Source organism: Artemia franciscana, chromosome 18 (genome assembly GCF_032884065.1).
Source record: "Artemia franciscana chromosome 18, ASM3288406v1, whole genome shotgun sequence".
NCBI lineage: Eukaryota > Metazoa > Arthropoda > Branchiopoda > Anostraca > Artemiidae > Artemia > Artemia franciscana.
This window is the reverse complement of record NC_088880.1, coordinates 27,882,943-27,907,895: the sequence shown is the minus strand read 5'-3', so window position 1 is coordinate 27,907,895 and position 24,953 is coordinate 27,882,943. Positions and strand designations below refer to the sequence as shown.

Below are 24,953 nucleotides of genomic sequence, written 5' to 3'. Positions count from 1 at the left end.
CTCTCACACGAAGGATCCCGAATCCAGCGCACCAACCAACTCGGCCAGGACGGCTCCGAACAATTAGCTTCAGCTTGGTGAAAAACTACATTGTAGCTATATTTTAATTAAATATTTAGTTGGTATTTTGGCTTGGCTAGGTTACGTATTTAATATAGTGCGGTTTGGGCCGCCCCCTTTCCAGAATTCTTTGTTGTAATTTCCATAATTTTGTTGCTATAATTTCTCTAATACTTCCTACTATTCAACTAAATGTTCTTCTTCGCTGTCAAGTTAGGATGATCGATTCTGGATTTTTATGGTAGTTAATAACTACAGATAAAGATATTAAGAATTAAAATTTGCATAAAAAGTATTGAGACACAGTAGGGCTAGAAGAAACAAGTAGGCATCTATCAATTCTTCGTATGTAAGCTACTCCTGTGTGGCTATGGAAGAGGGAGGCGAATTCGGCCTCTCCTCCTAGAAGACCAAAATTGAGAAAAGGGCAAAATTAGTAACATTCAAAGACTGTGTGACATTAATTTGTCAGTCCCATATTTGGTCCTTCAGAGGTGGATAACGAGGGGAACTACCTCCTTTGGAAGTAGAGTAGCTTATTTCTGCGCAATTTACACTAACGTCCATACGAATCTTTCGAGCAGAAAAGTAATCTCATCAAAAACCTGACTTGCTCTTGGATTTTTACCCCTCATCTCCTCCTCTCCCCTTTAGTATTCTCCTCCTCTTGTTAATATTTCTTCGGATTGCCTTTGAGGCTGCCCATAATGTTTAAACTCCTTTCCTAGCTGATCTTATTAATTTCACTACGCTAATTATAAAACAAAATTAAACAAGTCTTAAGAAACTAATAATTAGCTATTCACATAAATTTTTAACTAATGTAATTTTGTTTAAAATAATTTTTTTAATTTTAAACTTTTTTCAGTTTTTGTTTAATATTTTAGTTTAATTTGAGATTTAACCAAACATAATTAATCTATGAAAAGTTAGTACACAATGCGATAATAAATATAAGAGGTTAATAAACAGGGGCTGATTTTTCCCTCCCCCCACTCTACTACACACGTGCCTAATTAAAAACTATTCTTTGTTTTAGTTTGCCTTGCGTCGCTGCGTCATTTTTCTTTAAAATAAGATTTATTTTTCTCATAGATGTGTTTTCACACTTACTAGTCTGCTACGCATAATTTGTACCATATGTGAATACAGCATTACTCTCATGCATAATAAAACTATAAAATTGACAAAATAATGTAGCGTGAAATATTTAAATTGGTCTCGCATAATTGTTCCACTTATAGGTATAGACTGTGGTTTAATGGCTGCTTGAATGTGTATGTTTTGCTATTAAAAAATATGAGAAGGCTATAGGATATGTAAAATGGATTATCAAGTCACTAACCACTAAATGAGATGGAGTTGTCCGACGAAAATGGGGAATTTTCGTAATAGTGCGTTATGGGGAATTGGGCGTCGAAGTTGTAGAAATACTTGTATTTTCCCCTTTAATCAACAAATTTCTGACGCATTTCCGGGGCTATTGTTTTAAAATGAATTATCAAGTCACTGACATGAGATGGCCTTGTTCAAAGAAAATTGGGAATTTTCATAATAGTGCATTAAGTTACTGACACAACATTGGACGTCGAACTTGTAGCTTTTCCCTTTAATCAACAAATTGCTCACGCATTTCCGGGGCTATGGTTTTAAAATCAGGACCTAGCATGATGACGTTCAGGAAAATTTTAGGGCTAAGGGCCCTATGCATATATAAGGGTTCAATATATAAGGGTTGAGGGGAGGTAAATTTGTTCTGATTTCGATTTTTTTTTTATGAAGAAAAAAGTTCTTTTCATAAAGGACGGTGGACACAAATATATCACTGGGGAACGATTATTCTGTTTCCCTGCCAATCGACTCTACTGACACAACATTATTGGTTTATTTATCTTTGTTGCTTTCATAACAGAAAAGACAAGCATCACAATCAAACAGCTTGTGGTGACGAACTGTAAAGATTCACTCGGCCCAATAGTAACCGAAACCCAACATAAGGAATTTTGACAATATTTCAAATAATTGTCTTCTTCTGCTGATTCCGATTATATAAAATTAATAAGTTTAACATTACCTACAAAAATCTATAAGCCTGAGAAAATTTGCCATGTCTTACAAAAAGGTGGAAACACCCTAAAAACGTCAAGCAGTCTTGATGAAAAACACACCATCAGATTCAGCCTGTCAGAGAACCACACTCCAGAAGTTTCCAGCTCCTATGTACAAAAATATGGAATCTTGTTAATATTTTTTTTGCCTGAAGATAGATCACGGTTGCGTGTGTAGCTTATAGGTTTTTCCTTTATTGTTCTATTTGTTCTTTTTTATTTTGTTCTTCAGAGATGGTCACATCGAACCAATGGTCTAGAGGACCTAGAGAGGGCTCATTACAATAAATACTAAAAGTTTTAGTGCCATTTTTAAATGACAAAAAAAAACTGGAAAAAGCTCCTTTCCCCCCAAAAGACATCAGATCAAAATTTTGATAGAATCATTTGGTTGAGCATAGTTAAATGGTCCAATTACTACCCCTTTTGGGATGACAAGACCCACCCACAGCCCCTGGAGATGACATGGCTCCCCACCGCCCCTTTGGAGAAAGGATTTTTATTAAGAAAAATACGAAATTTTTCAAGGGGGAAAGAAATTTTCCACAGAATCATCTTTGGGTAGGGAAGTTCCCGGTGGAAGTTTGACAGGGTGCAAATTGTCCAGAATTCATGGACGGAAGTCTTTTTATTTGTCTTACTTTCTCTTTTACTGCCTAATTTTACATGTTGAGAGAATATTCCACGGGTAGTGACTGGAGGAAATGGTCAGAGGAGGGGAATCGTAGGGTGGGGGGATTATCCGCAGGATGAACTTTTCATGGGGAAATTTTCCACAGAGGAGGGAAATCTCAGGAATGATTTGAAAGACAGCCAGAAATTAAAGTAAAGAATAAATTTATTTTCAAATGAAAGTAAGTAGAATATCCCTGGGGGAAACTTTCCGGGGGGATGTAAGGAAGGTGTTTTCTGAGAATAATTTTATGCGAGGCAAATTGCCATGAGGTAAATTTTCCGCGGTAGGAATTTTAATGAGGAGGGTATTTTCGACGGAAATTTCCCATGGGTGGGGGTTCCGGCCATGAGTGGAAGAACCATCAGAAATAAAATTTTAAAAATGAGCTATTTCAAACTGAAAGTAAGGAGCAACATTAAAACTTAAAACAAAAAGAAATTAGTCAGTATCTGAGAAGGTTTGCGCCCTCCTTAATCCTCGCTACTTACTCTAAAGTTTGCTTTTTGTCCAAGCTCTTTACGAACAATTTCTGAGAAACAAAGTTGTTGAATTGGAACATGAAACATTTTTAAAGCACTAAAAAACTTTATCACTTTCAGCTGAAAAAGCGTGTTTTTTTTTCAAACAGTTCGTGGTGACGAACTGTAGTAAGGAGCGACCCGGCTCAATAGTAACCGAAACTCTAAAAAATGGAATTTTGATACCAATAATTACATCAAAAGAATCGCATTTTAATGTTGATTTTAAATATATAAGTTTCATCAAGATCAGTTATACCTATCAAAAGTTACGAGCCTGAGAAAATTTGCCTCATTACAATCTTAACGAAAATCACACCATCAGATTCAGCGTATCAGAGAACCTTATTGTAGAAGTTTCAAGCTCCTATCTACAAAAATGTGGAATTCCGCATTTTTTGCCAGAAGACAGATCACGGATGCGTGTTTATTTGTTTTTTCGTTTGTTTGTTCTTTTTCCCCCGGGGTGATCGTATCGACTGAGTGGTCCTAGAATCTCGCGAAAGGGCTCATTCTAACGGAAACTAAAAGTTCTAGTGCCCTTTTTAAGTGACCAAAAAATTGGAGGGCACCTAGGTCCCCTCCCACGCTAATTTTTCCCAAAAGTCACCAGATAAGAATTCTGAGATAGCCATTTTATTCTCCATAGTAGAAAAATCTAATAACTATGTCTTTAGGAACGACTTACTCCCCTGCAGTCCCCGTGGGAGGGGCTGCAAGTTACAAACTTTGACCTGTGTTTACATATAGTAATGATTACTGGGAAGTGTAGATACGTTTTCAGGGGGATTTTTTTGGTTTAGGGGGGAGAGTTGAGGGGGGGGGGTACGTGTGAGGATATTTCCATGGAGAAACTTCTCATGGGGGAAGAGAATTTCAATGAATGGGGCGCATGATTTTCTAGCATTATTTTAAAAAACAAGGAAAAAAATATGAAAAGTTTTTTCTACTGAAAGTAAGGAGCAGCATTAAAACTTAAAGCGAACAAAAATTATTACGCATATGAGGGGTTTATCTCCTCGTTATACCTCACTCTTTACGCTAAAGTATTTTTAGTAATTTCAACTATTTATTCTACGGCCTTTGTGATTCAGAGGTCATTCTTAAGGAATTGGGACACAATTTCAGCTTTAGTGTAAAGAGCGAGGTATCGACGACGGTTGAACCCCCTCATAAACGCAATAAAAACAATCGAATATAGAAGTTCGTTACGTAAGTTAATTCTTAAGTTACGTATTTTTTACCAATGTAAACGTTTGTAAAAAATTAAAAGTTCTAGTTGCTTTTTTAAGTAATCCAAAAATTGGAGGGCAACTAGGCCTCCTCGCTCGCTCCTTTTTCTCAGAATCTTCCGATTAATTGCAATTAATTAATATGCAAATTTTGCTTTAATTATTTATGTGCGGAGAGCCAAGATCAAAACATACATTAATTCAAAAACGTCCAGAAATTAAATAGAAAAAAGTTTTTTTTATATGAAAATAAGGAGCAACATTAAAACTTAAAACGAACAGAAATTACTCCTTATATGAAAGGGGCTTTTCCTCCTCAACGCCCCGCTCATTACGCTAAAGTTTCTTACTGTTTTAAAAATAGAGCCAAGAGAAAGAGTCAAACTTTAGCGTACAGAGCGAGGCGTTGAGGAGGAAAAGCCCCTTTCATATACGGAGTATCCATCTTAATGTGACTCACTTTTAGTGCCATTGTTAGAATGATAGGATAAGGAGAATATTTGTATTGAAGAAAGTATTGGTGGTTCTGTCGTGGCTAGTTTTGGGGAGTTATACTTCTGTTTTACCCAAAACCCATTTCGTTCGATGGGGTTTTAAGGGTAACCGAAGAAGAGCAATGGCTGCATTGGAAGGCCTACTTTCTGAATTTTAACTACTTTAATAGGTATTGCGTACCATTTGAACGAGATTACCCCTTCCTCTTGGTGGATGGAATCTAACTTGAGAGTAGTGGGCGATGGAGTGATGGTCCTTTGTGATTCCTGTGAAGAAAACTTTTGTTAAAATAGCTGCATGTTCCTAAAAAAACTTCTCCGGGTACATGTTTTCCTTGTATTTGCTTTCTTTGTTATGTCTACTCTAGTCAGTATGGTCTTAGGACTGTTTTGCAACTGCAACTGGCCTTTTCATTGAGCCTCAAGAAATATGCCCTAAGTATTCTACACCACGTTCTGTATGCACCAGAATGGTGCCCCTGTCCATCCCAGTAAAGTTGACCAGTGATCCCTAACTAGTCTGTCAGCACTTGCTTCCAATTGCACGCTCTTTGCCCGCAAAAAAGCACAAATACTATTACTCACCTTCGGAGACTACCTCGTTGCAACGGTCCCATGTTTGAATAAAGTGAATCGAATTTTTTTTACATAAATAATAAGCGGGCATCATCTAGTACCTTGGACCATATCTCCAGTACTATATCTGATTCTACGTTTGTGCCTCATGTACTTCTTTTATACCCCTGACGAATATGGAGTGGTCAATTGTACACAGCGATGCTCAATTTTTAATTTAGGACGCTTATTTGGATAAGTAATAATACATCATCGAGGACCCCGACTTTCACCCCACGTTTGGGGGATGACTTAATTCTAAGCCTTTTTTGCATTCTGTATATATTTTTTTTTTACATTCCGTCTGTTTTCGTAATTGTGCAAGTTTGGTAGGGTAATTTCTCTTAGCGATTTTTAATTAGAAAGTTAAAAAACTAAGATTATTAATCCATTTAATTAAGCTCATGTTTTTATTTCTGCTTTATTTAAGTTATTCTGTATTCACCGTATACGTTTACCGCGTTTTAGCTCTTCTAATCGTTTAAATATTAAAACAACTTTTTTTTTTAATTTTAGACAATTCTTATATGTACTTTCTAAATTTCGTTCCACATCATCAATGATAAAATAATATAGTGTAAAAGGTCCAATTCTAATGATGAATAAGAAATAACACAGATTTAATTGAATAAAACTGTTGATTTCTGTAACTTGTACTCTTAAATTTTTTATTCAGAATTTATCGAAATTGGACAATTTTTTCTAGTTGAATGGTATTTTTTCCAATTTTTATTATTTCCCATTTTAGACATTTTTAATTTTTTCAGCTAAAAAGTTTTATTTTGGTTCTTTATGTTATTTTCATGATGTCATTGAAGAAACGGAACAAGTGTTATAAGAATGATTTAGGCTTGTGTATTTTTGTCGGTATTTATATTTGTAATTTTGTTATTTTGTTCATGGCCAATATATTGATCTTATTTTTTGCTTATACCCTCCAACTTCGAAGGTCAATAAAATGTCTGATTTTCAATTTGAATTGGGTCACTATATTTTCTTGTGTTGAAATTGGTTCTCAGAAACTGTAGTAAATTTAATCTTTAATTTTCAAAATAAAATATTTTATCTAATATGTTTGTCTATGTTTATCTAATATTTAAAGTTTTTATTTTTATTTGATTGGCATATTTTTTGGTAGTTTTTTTCGGAAAAGGGTTTCTTTGATAAAATTACTGAAGACCTGGAAGATGCAGCCAGACTGCATAATAGTAATATCTTAAATTGACATATTCATAAATTGAGAGGGAGTAGTCAATCCTGATTTGCCCCAGTTAAAGATAGGAAAGGAATCGCAATTAGGGACATACAAAAAGCCTAAGAGAGATGGGCAGAACATTTCAACAAAAAACTTATAGACACAGAGAAAAAACTTTGTCAAGACTCAAGAAGTAATCAAAATGACCAAGTCTTTAAATTACTTGCATGATTCCCTTTCAAAGATTCTTCATTTCATCACTTGAAAAAATAATAAGGTTGATCTTCACGTCCATCATTTTATTTACCAGCGATCCCTAAAAAGAAATATTAGATTTTATTTTTTGTATTAGTATTTTTTCATAGATGGCGTGGGCTATCATCTAAACTGTATAACTCCCTCAGTATTTACACTTTTGTTCATTTATGTACTATATGGCAAATTTATAGGCTGCTAAAGTGTGTCCTGTCATCACACATAGCTTGCTATTACGCACGGTACTCGTGTTTAGGGCAGTATTGTCTGATGGTAGTTATAAATATTGAATAGAGGGGGATTAAAAGCGGTAGCGTGATTCTTCAGTCTGTCCAGCTGTTGATCTTCATGAATTTCAATCGGAGCAAACTATGCCTTTGCCTGTAAAATTTTACATTTGTTTTATTAGCGGAGATAAAACATACACTTTCGTATTCATACTTGTACTCAAGGTTATTGGGGGAGGGGTCCCCAAATCGTATAGAAGGACACCCTCCTCTTAAAAGTGAGAAATGTGTTTTTTTAAATTTGACTTACTTAGAAAAATATATTTTTAAAAGTTGTAACTATGTTTAAGTGATAACATTAGTGATTGACCAAAGCCCTAGGGATTTGTTCCCTGAGAAGTATCTTAAGTTATATACTGAAATTCCTGGCAAAACTCTAGTAATATATGGCAGGAAGTTAAGAGTGGAACTCCGAAGAGATTGGAAAACTTAAAAATTCATTTTTGAATATGCTCTTGTGAACACTTCCCCAACAAATAAAAATCAACCAATAAATGAGTACGGAGGTCTGGCCTTTATGGGGAGGAGTATATTAGTTTTTTTAAGCGAGTATTTTAAAGAACTAAAGTGTGTTTTATGTTTTCATAGAAAAATCCTCTGTTGTCACGCTCCTTGAGCAAATATACCATTAATGTGGTTATAACAGCTGTTGTTACTATCTCTATTACTGTTATTAGGCTACTATTAAAATTAACATTTGTCATTTATAAAAAGGAAAAGAAGTAAAAATTAGCTTCCAAGTAAGTCTCTAAACGTTTCTCTATGATGTTTTAGTGCCCCACTAGCAGACACGAAAAAAAACAAATGAAATTTTTTTTTGCAAAAATAGCTTATTTTCCTTATTGCTGAAAACTCAGGACTGAAATTGTCCTGTATGAATGGTTTGGGCTAATACGATAACAAATGATGCCTTTGTATTGCTTTCATACATGATTAAATAAAAAAACTAGTTTTTTAAACTGAAAGTAAGGAGCGATATTAAAACTTAAAACGGACAGAAATTACTCCGTATATGAAATGGGTTGTCCCCTCCGCAATCCCTTGCTCTTTACGCCAAAGTTTTTAATTGTTTTAAAAAGTAGAATTGTGACAAAGAATCAAACTTTAGCGTAAAGAGCAAGGGATTGCGGAGGGGACAACCCATTTCATATACGGAGTAATTTCTGTCCGTTTTAAGTTTTAATATCGCTCCTTACTTTCAGTTTAAAAAACTAGTTTTTTTTATTTAATTTCTGAACGTTTTTGAATTAATGCATTTTTGATTTTGGCTCTCCGCACATTAATTAGTAAAATGAAATTTGCATATTAATTTTTTTGGCTAAACGGCTTTCTCTTAGTTTTGATCAGACGATTTTGAGAAATAAGGGATGGGGAAGGAGGCCTAGTTGCCCTCAAATTTTTCGGTTACTTAAAAAGGCAACTAGAACTTTTAATTTTGAACGAAAGTTTTTATTAGTAAAAAATATACGTAACTTAAGAATTAACTTGCGTAACAAACTTTTATGCTCTTATATTTTTTATTATGTATATGAGGGGGTTTGTCCCCTCGTTTTTATTAGTAAAAAATATACGTAACTTAAGAATTAACTTACGTAACAAACTTTCATAATCTTATATTTTTATTATGTATACGAGGGGGTTTGTACCCTCGCTAATACCTCGCCTTTTACACTAAATCTTAGGTTTTGTCCCAATTCTTTAAGAATGACCCCTGAATCAGAAAGGCCGTGGAATAAGTAGTTGAAATTACTAAAAACACTTAGCATAAGGAGCAAGGTATTTATCTCCTCCTAAATACCTCGCTCTTTATGCTAAAGTATTTTTAGAACCCCTCATATGCGTAATAATCTCTGTTAGTTTTAAGTTTTAATGCTACTCTTTACTTTCAGTTGAAAAACTTTTTCGTGTTTATATTTTCATTGTTTTTTTATAGTAATGCTAGAAAATCCCGCGCCCTTTTCATTTAATTTCTGTTCCCCCATGACATGTTCCTCCAAGAGAAGATCCTCCCACATAGCCTGCTCCCCTCAACCCCACCCCAAACCAAAAAAATCCCCCTGAAAACGTCTCTGCACTTCCCAATAACCATTACTGTATGTAAACACTGGACAAAGTTTGTAACTTGCAGCCCCTCCCCCACGGACTGTGGGGGAGTGAGTCATTCCAAAGACATAGTTAACAAGGTTTTCGACTATGCGGAACAAAATGGCTATCTCAAAATTTGGATCCGTTGACTTTGGGAAAAAATGAGCGTGGGAGGGGGCCTAGGTGCCCTCCAATTTTTTTGGCCACTTAAAAAGGGCACTAGAACTTTTCATTTCCGTTAGAATGAGCCCTCTTGCAAGATTCTAGGACCACTTGGTCGATACGATGACCCCTGGGAAAAAAAAAACAAATAAACACGCACCCGTGATCTGTCTTCTGGCAAAAAATACGAAATTCCACATTTTTGTAGATAGGAGCTTGAAATTTATGCTACAGGGTTCTCTTATACGCTGAACACGATGATGTGATTTTCGTGCCTTGATAATTTCTCAGTCAGCTTCAATTTGCGATTTTTCCTCGTTTAATTTTTTTTTCTACGTGTTTATAATTTTTCGGTTACTATCGGCTAAAGTTATTTCTTTACATGGTTGCGTCTAACGCCTCAACCATGATTAGTTGGACTGATGTTGTATTATTTAAATTTGGATGAGGAAGTTTCAATTATAAATAAAGAAGTGGAGAGATAAGTAACCACTAAAACATAGATAGATAAATAGATATTGAATGCCATAAAAGCCTCTTCGGACCATGGCAAAAACAAAACAGAAAAAGCAAAAAAAACAAACAATTTTTTTTGAACCCGGGAATTAATGCCAGGTTTGTTTCTCATTCAACTGGACTATCTGTCTTGGCTTTTTCTACAATTAGCCATGAATTGATGCCCACAACTATTCTGTTTTAATTCAAAAATCAACGGACTCAGTCGAGGCCTTCGGCATACGGACATTGTAACTTACTTTCACACAAAACTTGCTGCCATGTCGATATGTTCGTCCAGTGTATCTTTCAACATCAATTCCCCTATCACACTCCCCCTTTGTTTATTTCCTTTTGAAAATTAGTATATCGCTAGTACTTTCTAGCTTATTTTGTAAAACCTTCTGCAATACGGGTGAACTTGTCCCCAGTATATCCTTAATTAGTGGTGTCAATTGAGGGGACTTGTCTTTTCTATCCCATATTTTGAAAACAAATATCTTTTTTTGGGCGATTCAATAAAAGTAAATGTATTTTTTTTGTATTCTCATTTTTAAGAGACAAGAAAGAATTGCTGCTACTTTCACTAATTATATATCCCAAATTAAACTAATCGTTTGTGTATACTGATACACAAAGGTGAGTTTGAAATTAACATATCCCTTTTGGTTTAGTTTCTAAATCTGCTGCTATGCTAATGAAATGGTCTAGTAAATTCTTCATTATCAATTCCCCCATCAAAATCGTCCATTGTGTTTTTCTTTTGAAAATTAGCCGGATCTTTTTTTCAGTGCAGAGATAGACGGGGTTACAGTAAACGGTGAGGCTGGGGGTGTAAATTCCAGCTACATCTGCCGCGCTCGTCACGGAGGGCATAATATAATAGGATCCACTCATGCAAGACTTTGTCAAATAGCCTACTTTGGGGAAGTTTTTTCATATCCCAGCTTTGAGGTAAGTATTAAATTTTCTGATCCTATGTCTCTCTTCTATATATATATATATATATATATATATATATATATATATATATATATATATATATATATATATATATATATATATATATATATATATGTATTTTCTTTTTAATGACAAATTTATTGAAAGTTAAAAATTTTCCAAGACGTTCGGGTTTGATGCACATCTTTTTTGATATATATGTATATATATATATATATATATATATATATATATATATATATATATATATATATATATATATATATATATATATATATATGTATATATATATATATATATATATATATATATATATATATATGTATATATATATATATATATATATATATATATATATATATATATATATATATATATATATATATATATATATTATATATATATATATATATATATATATATATATATATATATATATATTGTTTTCTTTGCTAGGAGACTACAATTTAATTACCATGCAATGTTAGTTAGTAATGGAGTAATTATCTCACAAAATAATTAATAAGGTCATGCTAATTACCTACAATGGTACAAAATTTCACGCTATTTTGATCACAAGTACATGATCAAAATCATGTATATATCTGCTGCTTATTAGTTACTAGTTATGCAGGGCCGTATTGAAATCGGGGGGGGGGGGTTGGAGGTTGTCCGATTTGAACATCCCCCCTCCCCTGTATTGTACAAAAGTAGCTAAATTGTCTGAATTGTACAAAAGTAGCTAAAATTAGTGAAAACAAATTTTTGCTGCGTATCGTAAAGCTTTTTGGTACTCCCTTCCCCCCGAGCCATAAACTTTCCCTCGTTTTGAAGAAAATCTTGAATACGGTTCTTTGTATATGTATATATGGAAGCCTTTTTGACCTTTAAACTCGATGCCACAATGCTATGACACTTATATGCCTAGCTGTCACTTTATCCATGACTGGAGCACAAATCGCCTCCGATAATTAGAAATGCGGCATGTGCCTCTTGTTGTTGAGAAGATATCTTTAATTTATGACAATGTTATGGCCCTTATAGCTGTGACTCAATTCATTATCAGGCGATAAATCGGGCGCGACTATTCAAAAGGTGTCATGAGGTATTTTTCTCTAAGGCCCTAGACAATCTTGGCGTTTTTACCTAGCGTTGGTTTTACCAAGTTTATTTTTACAGAGCGTTTTTGCCCGTTGCTGCTCCAGCGCGGACGCACTGGGCGGTAAACATTCAACCGTCGCAACATCAATCGATCATAATAGATCTTATATATCATTATAGATTATAAAATATATCATGTAAATCTAATAGATCATAAAAAGATCATAATCCTTATTGTATTCTCCTATCCAGAGGTTTTGGGGTTACTCGGCTTTAACTCCTCCTCCCTTCCCGAATGGTTTTCGGACTCCATCAAAAGTAGAAAAAATACATGTAACATATAACCACTGGAAGATTTTTTGTACTTCCCTCTCCCCCAAAAATTTCGGATTGACCACTAAAGGGCCGTTGATAATTGAGCCAGTGGTGGGTGTTTGTCTTAAGCCTCAAAACGTCTGTTCTTACACCCATTGTTTTTAACTCTCAATGACACCTCAAATATTTTTTGTGGGAGGGGTTAGAGAATAATTCTTAATCCCCCATCATTCTATGGAATACTTTTGAACTAAATCGGTACTACAGGTCGTTGCAATTTACCTGTCTTGACCTTTTTGGACTTTTATTTCCATAATAAACAAAAATGTAAACTATTACTTATATGAATCTCTACGCTAGGGAAAAATTAAAATTTTGCTAACGTGTGGCGATTAACTACATAAACATTTCTAAAGGTATCCTAAATTAATAATAATAAACAAAACTATGACAGACAGACCGACAGAATTTGCAATCGCTATATGTCACTTGGTTAATACCAAGTGCCATAAAAACCTCTAACCTCAGTTCTACAACCCTCCCTCTTATATAATCTCCATCCTGTTTCCGTGCAATTGAATCCTCGTTTAGCTGAAGCCATTTAACTAAACCCTGGTGCTACTGAACCTTTGATTAGCTCAAGCCCTGTGTAACTCAACCACGCGTAACTGGACCCCAATTCAACTTGACCTTCATTCAACTTAACCCCCTCGCAACTCAAACATTGTTCAACTGAACCTTTGTGCAACTCAACCCTTATTGAACTGAACCCCCGAGCAATCATTCCTACGTTTAATTTGATCTCCATTCAGCTCAGCATCATTCATCTTTAACCCTATGTAACTCAATCCCCATTCAACTTAACCTCGGGCAATTCAAAAGTCATTTAACTTATCCTCCTGCAATTCAATCCCTGTATGTTCCAACTTCGTTTGACCCAACCCTCCTCAAATCAACAATATAACTAAAAAAATGCAATTCAGCCTATTTTGCCGAAAGTGATAAAAACTGACTCGAAGGATAAAATGGTGTTTTCATTGGTTAGTTCTTATCCTGTGTGTGTGTTTCTTTTTATGAATTTATGCTAAACTATCCCCCCCCTCTAAAGACATGAAGGAACTGAAACGCCAATTCGACGCCCTGTGTACCAGCAATGGCTCTGGAGTATCTTTATCCTTTTTTTTTCCTCTCTAAAAACAAAAATTTTATTCTTTTGTCTTAAATTTTGGAAAGCGCGTCATGCGCAAGGCCCAAACACATCTCCAGGGCCGGATTGACTTGGTAGTACATTTAAATTATTTAAGTTATATAAGTTTGACATGTTATTAAAGTGGAAAGTCAAGTTAGGGTTGATGTAAGGTGTGGTTTTTCATGACGCATAGAGACATAATCTTAAAAATAAGGAGTTTAAATTTACGGGTTGGAGAATGGCTCCACGTTTGAACAGAAAATAGTGTTTATAATAGGAAGAAAAAAATAATTTTTTTCTTAAAATTTACAAAGCTTGGCTTGCCCAGGGCCTAAACACATCAAAAGCTTACAGCGATTGCTACAACGCATACTATGGCCCATAGTAGCCAAAAGCTTTAAAACACGTTTAAAAAAATACCGTCTCTTAAGAAAAATTCGATTCAGGCTGATTCGGGAATAATAGCTATTATTTAGACTCATTTTAGTAGAAAACTTTTTTATGGAAACAAATGTATTGGAATAAAAAAAGAAGCGGAAATGCTTATCAGTCTCCTTTTTCTACTTTATTTTTCTAGCACAAATAGGGTACTAGAACATCGGAGAGAGCTGTTTAAGGTTGTTTGAAAGCTAATGCTCATATTTACGTGCTTTTTATACTTTCGTCATGACAATACCGTCAGAAAATGTCTAATGGTGCCAAAATGAGATTTTAGTATTATCTTTGGAGTGTTGAGGCTTGAAACTATAAAATGTCTATCACTAAAAACTCGATGAACAAAAACTGTCGAATTAGTGTTTGAGATCCCCCTCTTGAATATTTTAAATTAAAAAAAAGTTTTTTTCAGCTGAAAGTAAGGAGTAACAATAAAACTTAAAACGAACAGAAATTATTACGTAAATGAGGGGGTTTGCCCTTTCGTTAATACTTTTTTCTTTACACTAAAGTTTGAATTTTGTTCCAACTCTTTAAGAATGACTCCTGAATTAAAAAAAAAGCAGTTTGGTTAGAACAGATAGGTCTTCTGAAGGTACTAAAAAAAAACTTTAGCGTAAAGAGCGGGGTATTGACTAGGAGGAACTGTTAAAGTTATAAAGTTACAACATTATAACTGTTAAGTTATAATGTTGCTCCTTACTTTCACTAGTACCCCCTTTACTAGTCGAAAGTTAGAGCAACTAAAAGTTAAAGCAAGGGCTATAAGTTATGCCCTGGGAGCATATAAGGTTTTCGTAGAAAGGGTGGTCGTATAAACTTCGGAGGGAGCTCATTTGACTGGTAATCAGATTTTCTAATACCTTTTTTAAGATTCTAACTGATGATAGGGTGGTTACCCTCCAAATACAATCACCTCGTCATTTCCCGAAATGTATCTCAAAGGAATTTTGAGATGGTCATTTGCTGCCGTAGAAATTTCAAAAAATGCCCATTCGATTGGAAATGGAAAAGAACTTTTTAATATTCAAAAGTGATCGGAGGGCAAGAAGCCCCCAACCCATACCCATCAATTCCAAAAACACATATAATCAAAATTTTGAGATAGCCGTTTTGTTCAGCGCAGTTGAAAGGCCTGGAAATTATGTCTTTGAGGATGAAACCCCCCCCCCCCACTCAGCATTCAGTGCAAGGGTTATAAGCTATGCCCTAAGAGCATAAAAGGTTTTTGTGGAAGAGGGGTTGTACAAACTCCAGAGGAGACTCGTTGGATTGGAAATCAGATGTTTTAGTTCCTTTTTAAGAGTCAAAGTGATTGGGGGCAGCTGGCCTCCCCCCACCCCTTATGTCATATTTTCTACAAATGCACACGATAAAAATTTTGAGATAGATATTTGTTAAATCGTCGAAGGATCATATAATAAGGCCTTTTGGTTGGACAGAATTCCCCAAAGTCTGGAGATAAGGGTTGTAAGTTGTACCCCAGGGGTATATAAGTAGTATCCTCCCAACGAATTTAAAATGGCCCCTAGCTGCTTCTGTTTTTTCCTTAATGATTTAAGATCACGAAGAAGTTAATAGCGATTCCCTCAAGACGCAGGTGCTTCTTACGTAATAGGGGATTGTTAGTTTACTTCTGCAAATGTTTTCTTCAAGATATAGGTGATTGCTACATAATAGGAGATTTCACGATGCACATATTCCTCCGTTGTGAAAGCATCCAGCAGATTTTATTGACTAATGCGCACCTGAAATGTCACGTAATACTATAGTACACCTGTATGTTACGAAATAGGAGATTGTTTATGTTAAGGATGGTGCATCCTCGGTTGACTTATTAGAGGTCAGGGCCCGCCAGTCAAGTGGGCAATCCCAGGTTGTAACTGAAAGAGGCGCACACGTGGGGTGTTGCATAATGCTTTAAAAGATGTTACTTTTTTCTCCAGTATTTCATTTTTCTTTCAAGATGTTTTTTTTTCTTCAAGGTGTTTTTGTCTTCAAGATCTAATTTTCTGCAAGATTTTTCTTTTTATGGCACTTGATATTAACCAAGTGACATATAGCAATCGCCAATTCTGTCGGTTTGTCTGTCTATCGGTCTGTCGGTCCCGGTTTTGCTACTTTAGGCACTTCCAGGTAAGCTAGGACGATGAAATTTGGCAGGCTTATCAGGGACGGGACCAGCTTAAATTAGAAATAGAATTAAATTAAATTGTTTTCCCAATTTGACTATCTGGGGGGGGGGGGAGTGGGGGGCCGGTTAATTCGGAAAAATAGAAAAAATTAAGTATTTTTAACTTATGAATGGGTGATGGGATCTTAATGAAATTTGATGTTTGGAATGATATTGTGTCTCAGAGATCTTATTTTAAATCCCGACCGGATCTGATGACATGGGGGGGGGAGAGTTGGAGGGGGAGAAACCTAAAATCTTGGAAAACACTTAGAGTGGAGGGATCGGGATGAAACTTGATGGGAAAAATAAGCACAAGTCCAAGATACATGATTGACATAATCGGGACGGATCCGCTCTCTTTGGGGTAGTTGGGGGGGGGGGGGGTAATTCTGAAAAATTAGAAAAAACGAGGTATTTTTAACTTACGAACGGGTGATCGGATCTCAATGAAATTTGATTTTTAGAAAGATATCGTGTCTTAGAGCTCTTATTTTGAATCCCGACCAAATCTGGTGACACTGGGGGGGAGTTGGGAGGGGACACCTAAAACTTGGAAAACACTTAGAGTGGAGGGATCGGGATGAAACTTGGTGGGAAAAATAAGCACGAGTGCTAGATACATGATTGACATAAACGGAACGGATCCGCTCTCTCTGGGGTAGTTGGGGGGGGGGGGTAATTCTGAAAAATTAGAAAAAATGAGGTATTTTTAACTTACGAACAGGTGATCGGATCTCAATGAAATTTGATATTTAGAAGGATATCGTGGCTCAGAGCTCTTATTTTAAACCCTACCAGATCTGGTGACATTGGGGGCGGGGTTGGGAGGGGGAGACCTAAAACTTGAAAAACACTTAGAGTGGAGGGATCGGGATGACACTTGGTGGAAAAAATAATCACGAGTCCTAGATACATGATTGACATAACCGGAACGGATCCGCTCTCTTTGGAGTAGTTGGGGGAGGGGTTAATTCTGAAAAATTAGAAAAAAAGAGGTATTTTTAACTTACGAACGGGTTATCGGATCTCAATGAAATTTGATATTTAGAAGGATATCGTGTCTCAAAGCTCTTATTTTAAATCCTGAATGGATCTGGTGACGTTGGTGGAAGTTTGGGGTGGGGAACCTAAAATCATGGAAAACGCTTAGATTGGAGGGATCGGGATGAATTTTTGTGAGAAAAATAAGCAGAAGTCTTACATACGTGATTTACATAATTGGAAAGGATCCGATCTATTGGGGGGGGGGGCTAATTCTGAAAACAAGAAAAAATGACGTATTTTTAACTTACGAAGGAGTGATCGGATCTTCATGAAACTTAATATTTAGAAGGACCTCGTAACTTGGATCTCTTATTTTAAATCTCAACTGGATCAAACGTAAGTGGGGGGGGGGCAGTTGGGGGGGAGGCAGTTGGGGGGGGGGGGGGGCAGAAATCTTAGAAAATACTTAAAGCGGTGAGATCAGGATGAAACTGGATGGGAAGAATAAAAACCTGTCTAAGATACGTGACTGACATAACCGGACCGGATCTGCTCTCTTTTTGGTGGAATTGGAGGGGGGTAATTTTGAAAATTGAGGTATTTGTAACTTACGAAAGGGTGACCAGATCTTAATGAAATTTGATATTTAGAAGGATCCTGTGCTTTAAAGTTCTTATTTTAAATTCCGACCAGATCCTGTGACGTTGGGGGGAGTTGGAGGGGGAAACTGGAATTCTTGGAAAACGTGAAAATTGGGGTATTTTTATCTTACGAATAGATGATCGGATCTTAATGAAATTTGATTTTTAGAAAGAATCCATGTCTAAGAGCTCTTATTTCAAATCCCGACCAGATCGTTTGACATTGGGTGGGGGGGAGTTGGAGGGGGAAATTTTGGAAAAACACTTGGAGTGTAGTAATCGGGATGAAGCTTGGTGGATAGAATAAACAAATGTCCTTGATACGTGATTGACAGAATCGTACTGGATTCGCTCTCTTTGGGGAGTTGGTGGGAGGGGTTCAGTGATTTGGCGAGTTTGGTGCTTCTGGACGTGCTAGGACGATGAAAATTGATAGGCGTGTCAGGGAGCTGCACAGTTTGACTTGATAAAGTCGTTTTCCCAGATTCGACCATCTGGGGGGCAAAAGGGAGAGGAAAAATTAGAAAAAATGAGGTATTTATAACTTACGAGTGGGTGATCGGATCTTAATGAATTTTGATATCTAAAAGGACATCGTGACTCAGAGCTCTTATTTTAAATCCTGACCGGCATTAAGCCTCTTATTTTCCTTTTTAAATCAATCTAATGATTCATAGAATTTTGTTAGAGCTCATACCATATGATCTCTTGGCTCTTAGCTCTTGTCGCCTCGTCACAAGTGCCATATGAGCTCTTAGCTCTTGTTTTTTCTTTGAAATATTTTTTTCAAGGTCTTTTTCATCAGGTAACCTTTATATTCCAAACATTTTTGTCCGCTTTAGGAATCGAAAGAGATTTCCCCAATGACCAGACCAGAGCATTAAATAACTGGACCAAGAAGCAATTTATGTTATTTTGATTTTGGGAATACATTCTGCGAAAAAGCCTATTCTACGGACAGAGAATTTTCTACACACTGTCTGGGTCGATTAAGCTATTGATTACATGTTCCCCATGTCTAGAAAAATTTACATACAACGGGAAAATCGATTACTGGAAATTGGTTATATTTGACGTACACCTGCTTGTTACAATGTTATAAATTTTCTAACGTAACCTAGATAATACTTTGTAAGACACGTTTTTGTGCATAAAAATTATAACAATTAAAAAACATTATAACATCATGAAATTACAGAAAAAAAGTAGTTAAAACTCAACAAACGGATGAACACAACGTGAAAAAGCTGATACAGGATAAAATAAAAGCCAAAAAACTGTGAATACAAGAAAGGCGGGAACCGTAGCCGCCAATTCTAGGGAAGGGTTTGTTATTAGAGGTAAACTTTAGCAATATTAAGACATATTTGTGAGAGGTTTTAAGGAAAATGCCTCATTTCTTTGAGCCAATACTGCATTCCTGATTGCCAAGTATTGCAAACATTATAAAATCATAGAATCACAGAGAAAAGCATTTAAAACTCAGTGAAACTTAAATAAGCTAATAAACGGTAAAACATAAGCAAAAAAGCGTGAATTAAAGAAAGGCGGGAACCCTAGCAAGCAATTCCTGGGATAGAGGAGGTAGGTAAATGTAAGTCATATTAAGGGGTATTTCTGAGAGCTTTTAATGAAAATATATCGTTTCTTTGAGCCAAGACTATGCATTCCTGATTGCAAAGTATTACAAACATTATAAATCATGAAATCACAGAAAAAAGATGTTAGACCTCAACAAATGGAAAAACAAAACGTGAAAAAGCTTGTATATTATAAAATATAAGCAAAAAGCAGGTGACCTTAGCAACGAATTCTAGGTGGAGGGGTCTTTTATTAAAAATACATTTAAGCCATATTAAGAGATATTTCTGAGAGGTTTTAATGAAAATGCCTCGTTTCTTTAAGCCAAGACTATGCATTCCTGATTGCCAATCATCACAAACCTATAAAATCGTGAAATCACAGAAAAAAACAGTCAAATATTAACAAACGGAAAAACAAAACGTGAAAAAGCTTGTAAAGGATACAGCATAAGCAAAAAAAGCGTGAATAAAAGAAAGGCGGAACCCTAGCAAACAATACCAAGGGGAGGGTGGAGGGTTGTTATTAGCGGTAAGTTTAGGCCGTATTAAGAGACAATTCTGAGAAGTTTTTAACGAAAATGCCTCATTTACTTGAGCCAAGACTATACATTCCTGATTACAAAGCATCACAAACATTATAAAATCTTGAAATAACAGAAATAAAGCAGTTAAAACTTAATAACTGGAAAACAAAACATGAAAAAGCTGGTAAAGGATAAAACATAAAAAGCGTGTATTAAAAAGGTCGATAACCCTAGCAACTATTCCAGGGGGGGTGTCATTAGAGGCGAATTATAAGGCAAAAGCTGTATTATAAGATATTTATGAGAGGTTTTAATGAAAATACCCTTTCTTTGAGCCTAGACTATGCCCTCCTGATTGCCAAGAATCACAAACGTTATAAAATCATGAAATCATAAAAAAAGGGGTAAAACTCAACAAACCGTTTGTGTGTGTTTTTCCCTCTCTTATCGCACCTGTGTTTCTGACTGTTAGTTTTTTTCTGTCTATGTGTCTATCTTTGTGTATTTGTGTGTCTGACTCTAGTCGTTCTTGTGCGTTTTTCTCTCTTTCAGCGTGCCTGTGTCTGACTGTGTGTTTGCCTGTCTCTATGTCTATCTCTGTGTGTTTGTGTGTGTATTTCTCTCTGTCAATCATCGCGCCTTTTTGTCTGACTGTGTGTCTGCCTGTCTCTGTGGCAATCTTTGTGTGTTTGTGTGTCTGTCTCTGTTTGTGTTTTTTTTCTCTCACTGTGGCTCTGTGTCTGACTGTTTGTTCGCCTGTCTTTTTGTCATCTTTGTGTGTTTGCGCGTCTGACTCTGTGTGTTTATGTGTATTTTTTCCCTCACCGCGCCTGTGTATTTAACCTTTTGTTTGCCTGTTTCTATATCTATCTTTGTTGGTTTGTGTTTCTGACTCTGCTTGTTTGTGTGTTTTTTCTCTCTCTCACCTTGCCTGCGTTTCTGACTGTGTGTTCGCCTGTCTCTGCCTCTATCTTTGTTTGTGTGTCTGAGTCTGTTTACTGCTCACTGTGCCTGTGTGTCTGGCTGTGTGATAGCCTGTCTCTGTGTCTATCTGTGTATGTAAGACTTCTGACTGAACGGTTGCCTGCCTCTGTCTTTTTTTTGTGTATTTGTGTGTCTGATTGTGTGACTGTATGTGTTTTTCTCTCTCTCACTGGGCCTGTTTGTCTGACTCTGTGTTTGCATGTCTTTGTTTCTATATTTGCGTGTCTGTGTGTCTGACTTGGAGTGTTTGTGTGTGCCTTTTTCCCTCTCTCACTGTGCCTGTGTGTCTGACTGTGTGTTTGCCTGTCTCTGTTACTATCTTTGTGTGTTTTTGTGACTGAATGTGTGTTTTTGTAGTTCTGTATCAGTCTTTGTTTATTTGTGTGTCTGACTCTGTGTACTTGTGTGTGTTTTTCTCTCTGTCTCTCTTTCTCACCTTGCCTTTGTGTCTGACTGTGTGTTTGCCTGTCTCTGTGTCTCTCTTTTCGTTTTGTGTGTCTGACTCTTTGTGTTTGTGTGTTTTTCTCCCTCTCACCGTCCCTGTGTACCTGACTGTGTCTACCTGACTGTGACCTGTCTACCTGACTGTGTACCTGACTGTCTATATTTTTGTTTGTGTTTTGTCTCTTTGTCTTTGTTTGTGTTTTTGTCTCTTTCTCATCGAGCCTGTTTGTTGAGTTTTAACTAATTTTTTTGTGCTTTCATGATTTTTCAATTTCTGTGATTCTTGGGAATCAGGAATGCATAGTCATGGCACTAAGAAACGAGGCGTCTTCATTAAAACCTTTCAGAAATATATCTTAATATGGCTAAAATTTACCTTCAATAACAACCTTCTCTCCTCCTCCCTGGAATTGCTTGCTAGGGTGCCTGCCTTTATTTAATTCAAACTTTTTTTTGCTTATATTCGCGTTTTCGTTAGCCTTTTCACGTTTTGTTATTCTGTTTGTTGAGTTTTAAATGTTTTTTCTGTGATGTCATGATATTGTAATGTTTATGATGCTTGGCGATCAGGAATGCATAGTCTTGGCTCAAAGAAATGAGGCATTTTCAATAAAGGCCCTCAGAAATGTCTCTTAATAGTGCTTACATTTACCTCAAATAACAATCCTCCCTCCTGCCCCCTGGAATTTTTTTCTAGGGTTCATTTTTCTAGGGTTAATTCACGCTTTTTTGCTTATATTTTATCCTTTATCAGCCTTTTCACGTTTTTTCCGTTTTTTAGATTTAACTGCTTTTTCTGTGATCTCATGATTTTATAATATTTGTGACTCTTGGCAATCAGGAATGCATAGTCTTGACTAAAATAAATAAGCATTTTCATTTAAAGCTCTCAGAAATATCTCTTAATATGGCTTAAATTTGCCTCTAATAATAACCCTCCCCTGTCCGTTAGATTTTGTTGCTAGGGTTCCCGCCTATCTTAAAATTATTCTTTTTTTTTTTTTTTTTTTCTTAGTTTTGTGTTTGTTTGTCTGACTTTGTGTTTTTTCTCTCTCTCATCGTCCCCGTGTGTTTGCCTATCTCTGTGTCTATTGTTTGTATGTGTGTCTGACTTTTTGTTTTTGTTTTTCTCTCTCACCGTGCCTTTGTGTTTTACTGTTTGTTTGTCTGTCTCTCTGTCTATCTCTGTGTGTTCGTTTCTCTGACTCTGTCTGTCTGTATGTGTGTTTTTTCTCTTTCGCTTTGTCCCTATCTCTCCGACTCTGTTTGTTTGTGTGTGTTTCTCTCTCTCACCATGCCTCTGTGTTTGACTGTGTGAATGCCTGGTTCTGTATCTATCTTTGTGTGTTTGTGTGTGTAACTCTGTGTGTGTGTTTTTTCTCTCTCACCGTGCCTGTGTGTCTGACTTTGTGTTTGCCTGTTTCTGTGTCTATCTTTTTGCGCTTGTGTGTCTCACTCTGTGTCTTTGTTTGTGTTTTTCTGTGTCTCACACCTTACCTGTGTCTTTGTTATGTGGTTGCTTGTCTCTGTTTCTATCTTTGTTTGTTTGTGTGTCTGACTGTGTTCCCCCCTCTTTCTCTCTCTCTCTCTCTCTCTCTCTCTCTCTCTCTCTCTCTCTCTCTCTCTCACCGTGTCTATGTGCCTGGTTGTGTGTTTGCCTGTCTCTGTGTCTATCTTTGTGTGTTCTTGTGTCTGACTCTGTGTGTTTGTGTGTTTTTATCTCTGTCATCGTGCCTTTGTGTCTGGCTGTGTTCGCTTGTCTCTGTGTATTCCTTTGTGTTTTTGCGTGTCTGAGTGTGTTTTTTTTCTCTCTCTCTCTCTCTCTGAACTATTCTCTGTGTCAAACTTTGAGTTGGCCTGTCTCTTTCTCTATCTTTATGTGTTTGTGCGTATGACTCTGTGTGATTGTGTATGTTTTTATCTCTGTCTCACCGTGCCTAGTTGTCTGACTCAGTGTTTTCCCGTCTTTGTCTATCTTTGTGTGTTTGTTTTTCCGTTGGTTGAATTCTAACTGCTTTTATCTGCGATTGTATTATTTTATAATGTTTATGATGCTTGGCAATCAGGAATGCATAGTCTTGGCTCAAAAAAGCGAGCTATTTTCATTAAAACCTCTCAGAAATATCTCTTAGTATTGCTGGAGTTTGCCTCTAATAACAGCCCTCCCCCTTGTTCTCTGGAATTGGTTGCTAGGGCTCCCGCCTTTCTTTAACTCACGCCTTTATTTGTCACATTTTATCCTATATAAGCTTTTTCGGTTTGTTGAGTTTTAACTGCTTTTTTATGCGGTTTCATGATCTTATAAGGTTTTTCTATTAATAAAACTTCTATTTACAATAAAAAGTCTGCATCTTACAAAGCATTGTCTAGGTCATGCTAGAAAATTAATAACATCTTAACAAGCTGGTGCACGTTAAATGTAACCAATTTACAAGTAATCAATTTTTCCCCTGTATGTTTATTATTCCAGACATATGAAACATTTAATCAATAGCTTAGTTGATCTGGAGAGTGTGGAGGAAATTCTCTGTACGTTGAATATGTACTTTCGCAGAGAGTATTCCCTGAATCAAAATAACATCAATTGTTTCTTGTTCCAGTTGGTTGATGCTCTGTTTTGGTCAATGAGGAGATCTTTTTCAATTCCTAAAGCGGATAAAAATATTTAGAAAATAAAGGTTCCCTGACGAAAACAAATCTTGAAGAAAATGTCTTTAAAAAAATTAAATATTCCTGAAAAAAAACGAAATCTTGAAGAAAACAAAAACGCCTTGAAAGAAAAATGAAATCCCGAAGAAAAAACATCTCTTCTAATATTATTTAACACCCCACGTCTGAACTGTACTCAGTTACAACTGGGGAGTCCCCACTTGACTGGATTGTATTACGTGACATACCGGTGCGCATAATCAATAATATCTATATCTGTCGTCTGAATGGAAGAATATGTGTGTCGTGGAAACCCCTTCTATGTTACTATTACCTACATCTTAAAGAAAACATTTGCATAAGTAAACAAACAACCCCCTAGGCCTATTAAGTAACAAGCACCTGCGTCTTGAGGGTATTGCTGTTAAACTTCTTCGTGATCTTAAACCACTAACGAAGAAAAGAGTAGCGGCTATGGGCTATTTTACATAAAAAGGTTTTTATGGAAGAGGGGTGGGGTGTGTGAGCTGTAGAAGAGGCTCATTTAATTTGAAATTTATACTTCTAGTTCCGTTGTAAGTTCTTTTTCGGTCCTTTATAGTTCTTTTCTGGTCAAGTAGGACGGAGAGCAATTAGCCTCCCTCCCTGATAACCTCTTTCCCCAAAACACATTCAATTTAAACTGTGAGATTTGTTACCAACAGTGCAAAAATCATATAACAATGTCTTTACGGTGAATACAATACCCATGAGCCCATGGGCAAGGGTTGTAAGTTACGCCCG

The 24,953-nt window shown here is 36.1% G+C and overlaps 1 protein-coding gene across 2 annotated transcripts in view; it reads left to right on the top strand.

Annotated features, from left to right (window-relative positions):
• LOC136038833 (protein unzipped-like) overlaps positions 1–24,953 on the top strand; it is a 141,760-nt gene that overhangs the window by 61,431 nt on the left and 55,376 nt on the right. For both annotated transcript variants that reach the window (XM_065722245.1, XM_065722244.1), the window contains exon 3: positions 10,974–11,136. In XM_065722245.1, coding sequence (XP_065578317.1) covers positions 10,974–11,136 — 163 coding nt within the window. The remainder of the gene's footprint in view (positions 1–10,973; positions 11,137–24,953) is intronic.